General features: G+C 30.8%; 1 protein-coding gene across 3 annotated transcripts in view; it reads right to left on the bottom strand.

Moving 5' to 3' along the window:
- The window catches only part of CSMD3 (CUB and Sushi multiple domains 3), an 873,364-nt gene that overhangs the window by 526,456 nt on the left and 332,378 nt on the right, over positions 1-14,530 (bottom strand). For 2 of the 3 annotated variants that reach the window (XM_040979396.1, XM_040979397.1), the window contains 2 exons: positions 9,409-9,486; positions 2,165-2,252 (listed from right to left, as the gene is read on the bottom strand). In XM_040979396.1, the coding sequence (XP_040835330.1) occupies positions 2,165-2,252; positions 9,409-9,486 (166 nt within the window). The remainder of the gene's footprint in view (positions 1-2,164; positions 2,253-9,408; positions 9,487-14,530) is intronic. The other variant, XM_040979398.1, reaches the window with a different exon arrangement.

Here is a 14,530-nt window from a genome sequence, read left to right as displayed (position 1 = left end):
TATGAAAAGCTTGATGAAGGAGAACTGTGCTTGAGTATCTGAGGAATTCATAAAGGAGGCAAAAATGCTGACCCAGAATATTCTAGGAGGAATAACTAACTAAATGACAAGTTTAGAGAATATGAGATATATTTGAGCAAACTATATGTAGTAATTTGAAGCAAACAACCTAAGAGAGATGCACATGGTTAGAGAAGTTGTTTAGGTATTTTTTGAAAACTGAGTAGTTTGTATGAGTAACACACAGCCAAGCTCTATCAGTGTTTCAACTGGCAAAACACATTACTATCAGTGTGATATGGAAGACTAACTTGGCAGTAGCCTATGGAAAGATAAGAAGGGGAAGAAACTGTGTCTACTAAATCTGACCATGCAACTTTCTAAAAAATATGCACATAAATGGTAAAAAAAAATGTTAACAAATAAATGGCGTACAGGGAGCTCTTCTTACATGTGAAAAAAAATCTTCACTTTCTAAACTCACTCTAGGAAATTTCTGTTATTCTTTGAAAATTATGAGGCAATAAATGTTTGAGTTCGCAATCTGTTCTACAGACATATTTTAGTAATAGATTATCATCAATTATCAATATTTTACTAATGAAGACCCGTAATTGACCTTATTGACAACGCTTTGTGCTCTGTGGGTTTTGACAAAGGAACACCATGATGTACCACTACTATAGCATTATAAAATAAAGGTTCACTGCTCTAAAAATAAATGTCCTGTGTACCAGTTGCTCATCCCTCCATTCCTTCCCCAGACTCCTTATACTCACTGATATTTTTACTTCTCCTATAACTCTGTCTGTCTCATAATAATGGCATACAGTTGGAAACATACAGGGATATAGCCATTACAGACGGATTCTTTCACTTAGCAATACACATTTAAGGTTCCTTCATGCATTTTCATAAGTTAGTAACTCATTTCTTCTTATTATCAAATACTATTTCATCATATGGACATATAAATAATTTGTATACATACTTCAATTATTGTCAATTATGACCAAAATTACTATAAACATTAATGCAGATGTTTTATGTGTCCATAGGATATTTCATTTATAAAATGATAAGAGATGATTAACAAAATTTCAAGATTTTAATTTGTTTTTTAAAATATTTATTGGGCCTGGTGCGATGATCACCTTGCATACGCAAGAATCCCATGTGGGCGCCGGTCCATGTCCCAGCTGTACCACTTCCCATCCAGCTCCTTGCTTGTGGCCTGGGAAAGCAGTAGAGGACATCCCAAAACATTGGGACCCGCATGCATGTAGGAAACCTGGAAGCTCCAGGCTCCTGGTTTCAATATCAGCTCAGCTCTAGCCATTGTGGCCACTTGGGGAGTGGACCAATGGACAGAGTATCTTTCTCTCTGTCTTCTCTATGTGTCTAACTTTCCATTAAAAATAAATCTTTATATGTTTAACTCTCTTTACATATGTATTTCTTTCTTCTTTCCTTTCTTCATTCTTTCCTTCCTTTCTTTCTGTCTGAGGCCAGCATCCTTGAGCTTCTTAGAGTTCCCCAAGTGGGTGGCAGGGCCCCAAATGCTTGATCCATTCCCTGCTGCCCTTGCAGGCATACAAGCAGAGAGCTGGACTGGAACTGAAGCATCCAGGACTCCATCTTTTAATTCATTAATTATAATTAGTTTTATTTTTATTTTTAAATATACGTGAGTATACATTAATATATAATGTATTATATATGCTAATATATTGATTGTATACATTTTATTTATAATTGATCCTATATAATTAATTTAGTTTATAAAATCAACTTACCTAAGATTATCCAAGTAGCTGAATTTGAATTCACATGCATGTATTTGAACTGTAAATACCTTAATTTTACTTTGGTATATGACAATAACTTAATAATTTCACCTCTACAAGTGCCATGATAAAGTTGATACATTACTTAACTAGTAACTTCAGAAAGTATTAATAGTAACACATCGATGGAATTTGACAGTTTGAAGTCACTGGAACTTAAGATATATTTGTTGTTTACATTAAAATTGTAAAATTTTTACATATTTTAAATCTTAAAAGTCTATAGGATCCTTTATCCAGCAGATACAATTTTTTAAAAAGTCTATAGCAAATAAACTTTGACAATTAAATAATGAAATAAAATCTTAAAATATTACCTAAAATCAGATCCAATTCTTTTTCCATTTTCTGGCTCTCCTGGGTCAGGGCATAAATTGGAAGCTGTTTTAATACCTCCTTCATTTACTGCAAAAGCACAAAAACAACAGAAAAATACAACTATTTTTAAAAAGCAAAGATTATGTCAATTTAAAAATTACATAAAATGTATGTGGTATATTTTCTATTAACTTAAAGTAGATACTGTTACAATACAGTTGTATTAATAATAATAATAATGAAGGTAAACTTTATTTATTATGGACCTTGAAGAAAAAAAAACAATGCATATTAACACATCAACATGTTAAAGTTCATTTCTAATTATTACCAAATTTCAAAATTCCTTGTAGCACATTCTCAGGTTATCAGAGTCACAATTTCAATTAATTGTTAGCAGTAAAATATTTGCTAACAGTTATAACAGTGAAATTTTGGTGCCTATTTGTTGTTGCTGTTGTTATCTCTGTGGTAACAGAAATAATTAAACCCATGGAAAAGGTTTTAAATGATTATAACTTGTGTATAAGGTCTGTAAAAGTAATTTCATTCACAAATATTAAAGTACAGCAATTATTAAACTTACTAAACATATTAATGAATTATGATATAATGCTGAACATTAAATAAACTGGTTTTATCCATAGGCAACTTCTGTGCATTTCATGTAGTTATTGTATATGATTTTGGCAATTTTTTCAGGCATCCAGCTAGTAAAACGATCATTGGTTTTCTTTTTTTCTGTGAATATAATCACTTTGGATAATTACATCTCTAAGACACACCTTTTTTTAATAGGAAGATTATTAAACCAGATGCTTATGAAATATCCGAGTAGTATGTTTTTTATAAAATCAAGCTTATAATAAACTAGAGGATAATTTCCATTGATTTCTGTTTATCAATATATCTGCTTTTTAAGGGAAAAAATAGTATGAAGCAGATACTCTAAAGTGGTAAACCAAAAGCAAAACCAAAAATATTCTAAGCCTTGCTCTATGCTGCAGACTAAAATCACAAATAATTATTCAGCGAGTGAGGATTCTAGTTTTAACCCTAGATATTATGATGTAATTAGTCCAGAGAGGACCCTGAATATCAATTTATTTTTTTAAAGAATAACTTTTAGGGCTGGTTTGGTGTCATAAAAAAGCCAACTCTCCACCTTTAACATGGGCAACCCATATAAGTACCTATCTTGAGTCCCGGCTGCTCCACTTCTGTACCAGCTCCCTTTGTGATTTGGTAAAGCAGACAAGAATGGTCCAAGTCCTTGGTTTCACACACCCCCAGGAGACACCCAAATAGGAGCTCCTGGTGCCTAATTTCGCAACAGCCCAGCTCTAGCTGTTTAGGATATTTGGGGAGTGAACTAGCAGATGGAAGACATGTCTCCCTGTCTCTCTGCAAAATCTGCCGTTCAAATAAAAACAAGTCTTAAAAAAAAGAAAGAAAGAATAACTGCCAAGATGTCTCTTTTGCCAAATGAATATTTAGAACCATTGAACTGTCAGATCATTTAGATCAAATTGGTCACTGTATTCATTCTAAGCAATTCAGCCAAGAGATCACATTTTTCACATAATGGCCTAAGAATCATGATCGTGTGAGGTTGTAGGCCCCACATTTTTATTACATATGACATTTTGGCTCATTCTAACCATTGCTTTCCTAAATGTCACCAGTGTCACCAGCCTTGCCAACACTATTACAAACTAACTCATTAAAAGCATGCGCTATTTCTATGTTCATTGCTGCTATCCCTCTAGCTTGCTGTTTTAATCATACTACCTGTCTGGGTTTTTCTTTCTTCCTTCTTTCCTTCCTTACTTCTTTCCTTCCTTCCTTCTTTCCTTCCCTCCACCCCCTTTTCCAACATTCTGTCTGATTCCACCATAGTGAAAAAATTCAAAGGTATTAATTCATTTAAAGCTCTTCCATACTTTGTTACCCTTATGGACTGAAAAATAAACTCTTTGCTAATAGCTAAAATCTAATGTACTGTCAGCCCTTTCAAGCCTCTTGTTTTTCCAAGAAATTATCGACTAATTTATGAAAGTTCCCATTATTATCTCATGTGTCTGCTTAATTCACTTTCACGGCTTTGTGATGTCATTAGCATCCCCTCCCAAATATATTAATTATTAGAAGATGACTCAAAACTAAAACCTAAAAACTAAACCAGCTTTTATTGAAGTTTAAATCTATAATAGCTAGATTTATTAATAATTGCACTTCTCAGTAGTTATCAAGATGTATCCATCACTCTATTCACACTGCCTGTTCACTGAACTTCTCTTTTCCTAGTCATGTGCTCAACTGATTCTTCCATTTACTCCATGTCTTCATTTTCCACTTATTTTCCTATTTGTCTATCAAACTTCTAATATTAAAGACTCAGCATGATTCCATTGCATCCAAAAGTGAGTCATTCATTTTTTTTCTTATAATGTAACTCCTCTGCAGATACAAAACCTAACGCACTTTATTATGAAATATTACATTTAATTTTAAAAACACCTCAGATTTTTTAAACTTACAGTTTAGCATATCATTATTTTTCATAAACATAGGGACAGGGCTTATAAATATTAAAATCTAAATAGGAATAGAAACTTCTCAATAAATATACTCTAATAATTATATTGATAACACCACATTATACTGTTTTTTTATTGAATCAAACATTCTCTATGTGAAGACCAGATAGTCAATATTTGAAAGATGTTAGAAAATACTGCAGTACATGCTACTGAAATAACTTTTTAAATGCAGAATTAAGATGAGGAAAAGAGGGCCCAGTGGCGTGGTCGAATGGCTAAAGTCCTCACCCTGAACGCCGGGTTCCCTTATGGGCACCAGTTCTAATCCCGGCAGCTCCACTTCCCATCAAGCTCCCTGCTTGTGGCCTGGGAATACATTTGAGGACGGCCCAAAGCTTTGGGACCCTGCACCAGTGTGGGATACCCAGAGGAGGTTCCTGGCTCGTGGCTTCAGATAGGCACAGTACTGGGTGTTGTGCTCACTTGGGGAGTGAATCATCGGATAGAAGATCTTCCTCTCTGTTTCTCCTCCTCTCTGTATATCTGACTTTCCAATAAAAAAAAAAATCTTAAAAAAATAAAGATGAGGAAAAGAGGTAGCATGACCTAGGCTTAAATTTTCCTTCTATTACATTATATTACAAAGCGCAGATTACAGGTCAATACACAATTGGTTCATGAAAAAATTTTTAGTAAACAAAACTGCCAAAAAATTCTATTTCACCACTACTGTTGCCTTTGAAAGTAGGCAATATTATGTACAACTATTATGGATGAAGAAAATGAGACATGAAGATGTCAAGAAATACTTTCAAAAGATCATGATAGTTATAATGCTAGGGTCTTTACTAAAACCCAGGTAATACAATCAGAAATGTTTTCATGATTCACTGAAGTGCTGTATCCCATACAGGAAATTAAGTAAGAAACTCGCCTCAAGTAACACTCAAAACATCCTTCTGAATATTTCATCTTAAGACACAGATCATAACTTTTCTCACTTTGTTTTTATTAGTAAAGATAATGTAGTTTTACTTGTTGTTGTTACCTATATTTGTTTGATATGCTTTCAATTTAGAAGAAAACTTCTCAATTAATTTTAAAATTATATGAGCTTTATCATGTTCTTTGTAATGAAATTTATTTATAAATATTAAATAGGAGGAAATTAGGAATAAATCAATTGCCATTTAGTAGATATTTCAGAACTTTCTATAGTTAACTTATATAAGATAGTCTGATATGCTTGCTATCTATTTAATAAGCTGTTTTCACCCTATAATGCCACTGAAAAGTCAACTGATGCAATTATTAGAATTTTTAATATATGAATAGCAACTTGCAATGTAATAAGAATATGGAATCTCTAAAATTTAAAATCCTGTGAAGGATGTTGCCTTTTAAATGGAACACAGTTTTCTGGAAAATTACTTATTTAGTTATTTGCTCTGGGATTTAAGGACACTATTATTGGTAATATTATGCAATTTTTAAATCTGAGTTATCTTGATAAAATAGGGGTCTGGAGCATAACACACATTTTCAGCAAACTTTTTGAATACCTTTCTTTTGTTTCAGCAATTTTGGTGAGATTTTAGTAGTAGTAGTAGTATTGCACATTTTAACTTAAAAATATTAAATATAGTCAACTTCAAAATATGATATGTTGAAAGGAGACTTTCCTGATGTTCTTGATTTCATATAATTTATTCTAGAACTAATTAGTAGATAGAACAAAATTCATCTCCATGTAAGTTTTTCCAACTGTTTGCATTGGCACTTTTGTAAACTCTCTTTCTAATGTTAGAGTTTTAAAGTTTATTCCAACGTTCAAAATACATTACTTTTGGATCTTTTTCTGAACTCAACTATCACGGATATCTGCAGCGTGTTGTTTTTTTCAAACTAGTGTCTCTCAGCTTGCACAAAGAGTTGTCTTACATCCTATTTAGCTTCTAAATGAAGCATTGGATCATCTAGATGGAGAGTATATTTTTTTCAGTTTTTCATCTTACTATTGCATGATGCTATCATGAAGAAATTATAGAAAGAAAGGGTACCTTCAATGAAATGTTTTTGAATAATATGACAAAAACATAACTCGTTAACATTATCTTTATAATTCCACTATAGTGTTGCAAAGTGATCTAGCAAGATGTTGGCAAAAACAATTCATTCAGTTATAAACATATAGGGCCTTTTTAACATATTTTAAAATTTTAAACATTTTTTCCCTTTATGAATTTAAATGAATGAAGGCAATTTGGAGGTCATACATTAAAAAGAAACAAAGAAAAAGAGGATAACTTATACATTTTTTTAATGAGCAAATTCTAAGACTGCTATCAGACCTAAGTGAAATTCTAGCTGTTTAGTTCACTAAGTATAATCTGGAGGTAACATTATGGGAAGACATGCTGTAATGTGTATATTTCCTATCCTCTATGTTTATCCTTTTGTTTGGTAATATCCTTAACAGAATTGATTTTTTTTACTTTTTTAATAAAAGGAACTTTCACTTTCATTTGAAAAATCGATTAAAAAAATCTTTGTTTTAATGTTTTCTTGTTATAGAAATTACATCAAAACAAATGAAAATCCAGATGCTTCTTCCTATACATATTACAAATTAAACAATATAATCCATAACTAAAAACAACCATGAGAATTGATAACACTTGAGAGAAATAAATGATTTTGCTTTGCCTTTGTATGGTTGTTAAAATATCATCATACATATTATTTTTACATTAAAGTAGGAATTACCGCTATTTATAAGTAAACACAAATAAGCAAGAGTATTTTAAAACTTTAAATAATTCATAGCAAATTTTGTTTTTAAATTATTAGCTAAATTATTGTTTATCCATATTAATTTTTTTCTAAAAATTGTAAAGGTAATGTTTTTAGGCATCTTAAAGGTAATATTTGTTAATTAATAATAATCTTACTTTTTGCAAATACATATATAAATTCAGCCCTGTAAATCTCTTTTCTTTCACTTGCTCCTATAAGCATGACAGAGAATATGGAAATATATATTTACACTAAGGCAGTATATGAACAATTATAAAGAGTGATAAACACAGATAATGTTTTGAGAATCACTGATTTCTTAAAATCAATATAACAAAATGAATAGTTTGTTTCACAGTACATCTGGAAGTTTAAGAAAATCGGCACAGAAAATAACAATTGCATAAACAAAATGGGGAATCAATTTTATGTCTTATAATTCTTAGAATTCCCAAAGAAATATATGGTCCAGACAAAATACTGGAACAAAATGGTAAAAGTAATGTTAAATTCTGAAATTAAATTTTATTGCAATTAGATATGACAACATTTGATGTATTCAAATACATCATGTCATATGGCAATTCTTTGCTACTGATCCTTCTGAAAAATGAAACATTTTTCTTTTTACAATACATGAAATAATTATGAATCACATTGTAGCATTATTTTCCCAAAGACTGGTAATCTAGATATATGATTTAATCCCCCAAAAATATGAGGAATTTAGACACAGCTAATACTTTAAAATGAACTATTTACTATTTTCCAAACAGATAATCCAATTTGACAAATGAATTCCTATTTATCTTTGCTGTTTTGGATTTAATATTCTATGATGTACTAAAAAATGTGAGAATTATATTTGAAAATTAAAATACCATAATCTTTTTGATAACACAGAAACTTCATGTCTATTCATGTAACAGCTCAATTAGCATAATTTGTTAATTATGTATACAAGTCAACAAATTTGTTGTATAACTACAATAAATTACTTTTGTTAAACCAGCATTTTATCAGATGATATGAAATTGAAAATAGCAAAAGATATAGTCGTGTTGAAAAATAAACCGTAATGCTACATATGCAGGTTAAATGTGCTCTATTTTTCTATTATCACATTACTTAAGAAGGCACTTTTTATATCATGAATGGATTCTTGTAAAATTTATAAAATCCATGCATATGAGCAATGCAGTAAGAATTTCTACCAGCTGCACAAAAAATATTTAAGTCTACTAAGAACTAAATACACATTTTGTTCACAGTAATATAAATCAATGCTCTGAGTAGTTATTAATCTGAGATTACAGAATGGATTCAAGATAACCTAATTAAGTGTAAGTAAAAGTGTATACATCAGGCAATTTCAAAAGAGAAACAACAGTAATTAATCTACTAATTATTTACCAAAAATACTGTTAAAGACTACTGATGAGCTCATCCAAATTAAACCTAATTTTCCTAAAATGAAGATAATAATTTCAAAAGAAAATTTCTTCTGATAGTATCTTTGCTAATATTTGGGTATGTTCAAGTAAAAAATCATCCACAACCAATTTTAGGAATTTTACTGATCTTTAGGGTACATGCCAGAATTATAAAACTTGAGTACCACGAACACATAAAATCAATAGGGATTTTTTTTCCTTTCATTACATTTTGAGATAGGAAATAAATCGGAGCAAAAAGTATGCATTTGTAAGATTACATTAATCCATCAACTCAATAAACATTTAAATACAATATTATACTGAATAGTCATCATGCATGTTACTTAGATATTAATGCAGTTAATTTAGTAAATACACAAATATTTTGATAAAACACACACAAACAACACAGACACCACAAACTTCACTCTTGCACTAGAGAAAGTAACAAAAAAGGAGTACACTCACAGATAGAAAACTTGTTGCTGTTGTCTTTCCCTGGAAACAATTTAAATCCTCTAGATTTAAAATCTATGGCCTTTTTCACTAGTTAAGAAAACAAACAAAAACATGTATCAGGAAATACAATTTAAAAATGAAATTCAAGTTAACAAATTTTGTTAGCATGGAATTATGCAAGTTAAAGAAACTGCTTTCAATAAGCCTGATAAAGGGTACTCAGTGGACAATCAAAAAGCAAAAAAGAAATATGAATCACTTGGTAATAAAATATGAAGCAGTTTATTCAGTTCATAAAAATTTATGTAATAGAAAAGTAAAACTTGTTTGGGTATAAGAATAATGGGAATAACTTGATGAAATTAGCTTTAAAGTAAATTGCCTAAAAGCTTAGCCTGTTTGAAGTATAAGAACACATTTCAGAAAAAAAGCATATGGGGAAGATTTTGAGTATCTATTATTATTTCTTCAATAACTTCAACTCATGATTATTTCTCTTAACACTATGCTGTCATTTTATGTGGTTATAACTGGAACCATTTAAAACATGTTGCCACTATTTTTCTAGGAATAACATTGTGCTTGTATTAACATCCATAGAAATGGAATAGTCTAGGAAAATGATACACCCAAAGTTCAGTGGGATAGTTTAGCCTTATTTCTTTGGAATTTTAGAGACATATAAGTTTGACAAGACATTATTTCATTTTAGGTATACAGTATTATAGTTCCTAGTGATTTTTTAACATGGTATTGTTTCAGAAGATGCAACTGTTAAAAATGTTAAGTCATATAACAATGATTAAGAAAAAAAAATTTCATTGAAATTACACTGACTAAAAATAAGTTATGCAATCTGACCTACTAAGTTTTTAAAATGTTTATTTTTAAATTTATTTTTTTAAGGAACAGCATGAATGCAAGTACAACAGACATTTAGTTTTTGCAATAACTTTAACATTCTTTACACACTTCTTCATATATGAAGCTAATAGTGAGGGATCACAGTTTTAAAGGTGCTTTGTGGTTTTGCTCATACTATAAACTTTTAAAAACCAAAACTAGTTTTTTGAGTAGTCTGAATTAATCTCATTTTGAAATGCTGTGTTTATTATTCCTGTGGAAGCATGTTAAGAGAATGTCTTTTTATTAATACTTTCAAATACTAGGAAAGGAGAAACTGGGAGTGATGATTTACTGAAACACATACTAGTTATGAGCTTCCCACACAGAACAGACTGCCTGTAATTAATAAAAGAAGGATGTAATAGTCTGTATTCTTTGCAGTTATGCGATGTGTAATTTTATACATAAACCTCCCTTTAGAACGCTCCTTTTTTAGTTTTTCCTTTTAGAATATGATATGCTTAGATGATCTATCAACCTCTTTACATTTCCTTGATTCCTTTGTGTCTATTTTGTTGTTAATGTTGTTGCTGTTGTTGTTTCCCACGGGATCTCTCTACATGTCTTAGATTTGTTTGTGATTTTTCTCCATCAATAATGACTTTATACCTCCCCTTATAGTAGTGTGCTTTGTTATTATTCTTTACTCCCTGAACTAGCAGCACTATGGTAAACCAAAGGTTTATTCTAACCCTGTATTCAACTACTCTACCATTTTTTTCCACTAGTGAATTTCCCTGTTAACAATGTTTTTGTCAGAATTGTTATTTCATAATATGTGCACAATTTCTAACTTTCTTTATTACAGACATGCATTATAAGTAGCAATCCACTTCAATTGTCTCTCTACTATAAAAATTAACTTATATGAATCTAAAAATTCAATGGCAGATTTAATACAAATATGAAATTATTTTAAAAAGGAGAAAAAAATACAAAATGTATACATTGTAAACCCAAAGGAGAAAGCTACAGAAGAAAAAGCTATAGAGAATCCAGTGCTAAAAATAATTTGTCATCATTGTATACTGGGGAAATAATGTGTCACCGATGAGTACTGAGGAAGATGGGTGGACTGGAGGTGTTATACATGTGGGCAGAATAGATTAGTGCGCATGCTTCTATAGGTATTTGTTTATCTGACTGGATGAAGTCAAAGGAACCATGTAATACAAAACAAGTGAATGCTTCCAGCTTACAAAAGGCGTGACCTTAAAATAAATGTTTTAAAAATATTTCTGATTTTAAAAACCTTGATTAATACATTCTTTTTTTTAAGGCATCCACGTACTCAGTATAGTCTGCGTATGGTACTGTATTTGTGTTTTTGGAGATAAAAGCAATAATAATTATAAATCAATGCATTCATTTTAAGCAATAGCAATGTGTAAAGAAACAATAATATTAAATTAAATTCACAAAAGTATGCTAATCAAAAAACACTTGAGGATTTTCACCATTTCACTAGAAATAACATATTTACTTGTCTGTTTATAATTAAACAAGAAAATTAGCACTGCAAGTATCAATTACGAGAGTCTGTGTAAATTAATGTATCCCAGAATCCATGCTGCATATCAGAAAATGTAAATTATACTATGAATAAAAGTTATCTGCAATAAATTTCAGAATGTCATCAAATGATAGGTGCTTCAAGTGACCATATTTAACATCAGTATTAATTTGACTTTTAAAATTAGTGTATTTCAGCAACCAAGCAAAATTTATTTTACTAAATAGCAGATTTTAAAATATATTATGATTTCTGCCCTCATTTTCAACAGGCTAATCCTCCATGTTTAAGTGCCAGCATTCCATATGGGCATTAGTTATTTTCCAGCTGCTCATTTGTCTCCGTTACTTCATTTCCCATCCAACTCCCCGTTTATGGCAAGGAAAGCAGTAGAGGATGGCCCAAAGCCTTGGGATCCTGCACCCATTGGGAGACTCAGAGGAGGCGCCTGGCTTCAGACCAACTTTGGATCGGCCCAGCTCTGGGCATTATAGCCACTTGGGGAGTGAACAAGGAGATGGAAGACCTTTCCCTCTGTGTCTCCTTATCTCTGTAAATCTGCCTTTCCAATAAAAATAATATTTTTTAAAAAGATAATTTAAAAATATAGTATGATATTTCATACTAGTTAACAATATGCTAAGATAGCACATTACTTGTGCCAATTCTCTGCACTAGTTGCACAGTACCTCAAAACAAGAAAAAAAGTACTTCGCTTATGTTGCATTTGTGAATGAATGAATAGATCAAAAAGTTATTTCTGGGTCATTTAACCAAGACTTATTTAGGGAGAGTGGACTTTCTTTTACTGATTATGAATCAAGAATGGAAGTAATGAACAGCTAATCTTCATTATGAAGTGTTTTCATTTAAGAAACTATATACAGGAAAATAAGAGGTATATAATAAATTCAGACAGATTTAAAAATAAGGTCCATGCACAAAGTTCCATTTCCTTCGTTCTCCTATTTTTCCTATGCTAAATGGTTTGATAACTTCCGTGTTTTTTAAATCACTTTTTTGTGTGATATTTTTTCAGCATGTAAGAAATGTAGTATTTATAAGGTATGGCACAAAGAATTATCAGGGCAGCTATTAAATTCGCTCTGTTTTTATAAGAACTGGACACCGGGTATACTAGGTGAGCCACTTTGTTTCTGTAATCTTCATTATAGGAAACTAACCCCACTATAACTGATTACCACTGTGATTTTTCCAGGCCCATCAATATTCTACTATCCTCAAATTTAACCTGAATTCCAAGTCATACATAAAATCTAACAAAGGGTAAATAACATTGACTAATGTTACTTGAATTTCATCTAACTTTAATGTTAATAAGCTGATGTAATTTTACTTGCAATTTAAATTACAACTATTAATATAAAAATTAATTACTTGTATATATATATTAAGAGCTTGCTTTTGAGGCTCAGTTCCATAATAGATTAGGCAGCCAGGTGTAATGCAGACACCTGTATGCATACACTGTATGGGCAGTGGTTTGATTACAGTCTGCTCCTCGTCAGAGCCAGTTCTCTACTAAAGCACAAGGGAAAGCAGCAGATAGCAACATTTCTTTGGCCCCTGGACCCACAACGAGAGACCTGGGTGAAGTTTCTGGCTTCTGGCTTTGTTCTGGCCCAGCCCTGGTCCTTACAGCATTTTGGAGAATGAAACAGCAAAATAAATCTCTCACTCTGCTCCTCTCTCTCTCTCTCTCTCTCTCTCTCTCTAGTTCTGCATTTTGACCAAAATACATATTTTCTTAAATCACTTTTATTTCAAAAGTCAACATTTATGTTAAAAAAAGATAGTGTAACTTCAGGAAATGTGGTACAAATGTAGAAAATAGACTAAGTAAATATTGTGTTTGTGCTTCTCTTTAGATATGATAGAGGGGCATAAATATTAGGGGGTTTCAAAATATAAACTTTAAAAGGTCTTTTCATCAGAAAGCTTATCTAACTTAGTCATAAACTATCTCTTGGTTTCAAATATCATATGAAAATGTTAATGGGTTCTTTATTATGCAATTTCAGTAGTTAAATGTTTGCATTTACAAATCTATCTCATTGCTATGTATACACAGGTACATATAATAAGAAGTAAATTTTCAAAACGTATATTTAAAAAAGGAGGCAGAAGATTTGGTATTACAAAAGCATTTTCATTTGGAAATATTGCTTTTCAATTTGTTTAAGTTACTATAGAAGAGAGCACACTATTTGTTTTACATTGTCAATACAACATGAAGGCATTTTTTGTCATTTATATCATACAATCATAAAAATAAATACAAAAGTCCAGCTTAATATTTTTCTCATTTTATTTACCTTGACAACAAAGTACCCTGAAAGTGGCAGCAGGACATAAATCTGAAATTCAATCAGATTACAAGTCTTTTTTAATTAGACATGATTGGCTTGGAGAAATTAAGTAGTTTATATCACATAATTTCTTAGGTTTATTTCCTCTTTATTCTTTTGTGTTGTGTTCAATTACATACCTGGATATGAAATTCTTATAATTTATTTTGACTTAATTATAATCTCATCTTTTTACTTATACTTTGCAAATGAGCTAATTAACATAATCCATTAATTTTTTTGTTTGGATATTAGAAATCACATGTATATGGTGTTGGTTTTGCCTATTTTATTACTGGCAAATTATTTACATTAATACAAAACTCCTAATCAAGTTTTGGCT

This window comes from Ochotona curzoniae, unplaced genomic scaffold, assembly GCF_017591425.1.
Source record: "Ochotona curzoniae isolate NIBS_2020 unplaced genomic scaffold, NIBS_Ocur_1.0 contig_3190, whole genome shotgun sequence".
In the NCBI taxonomy this organism is placed as follows: domain Eukaryota; kingdom Metazoa; phylum Chordata; class Mammalia; order Lagomorpha; family Ochotonidae; genus Ochotona; species Ochotona curzoniae.
This window is presented reverse-complemented; position numbering and strand designations above follow the sequence as displayed.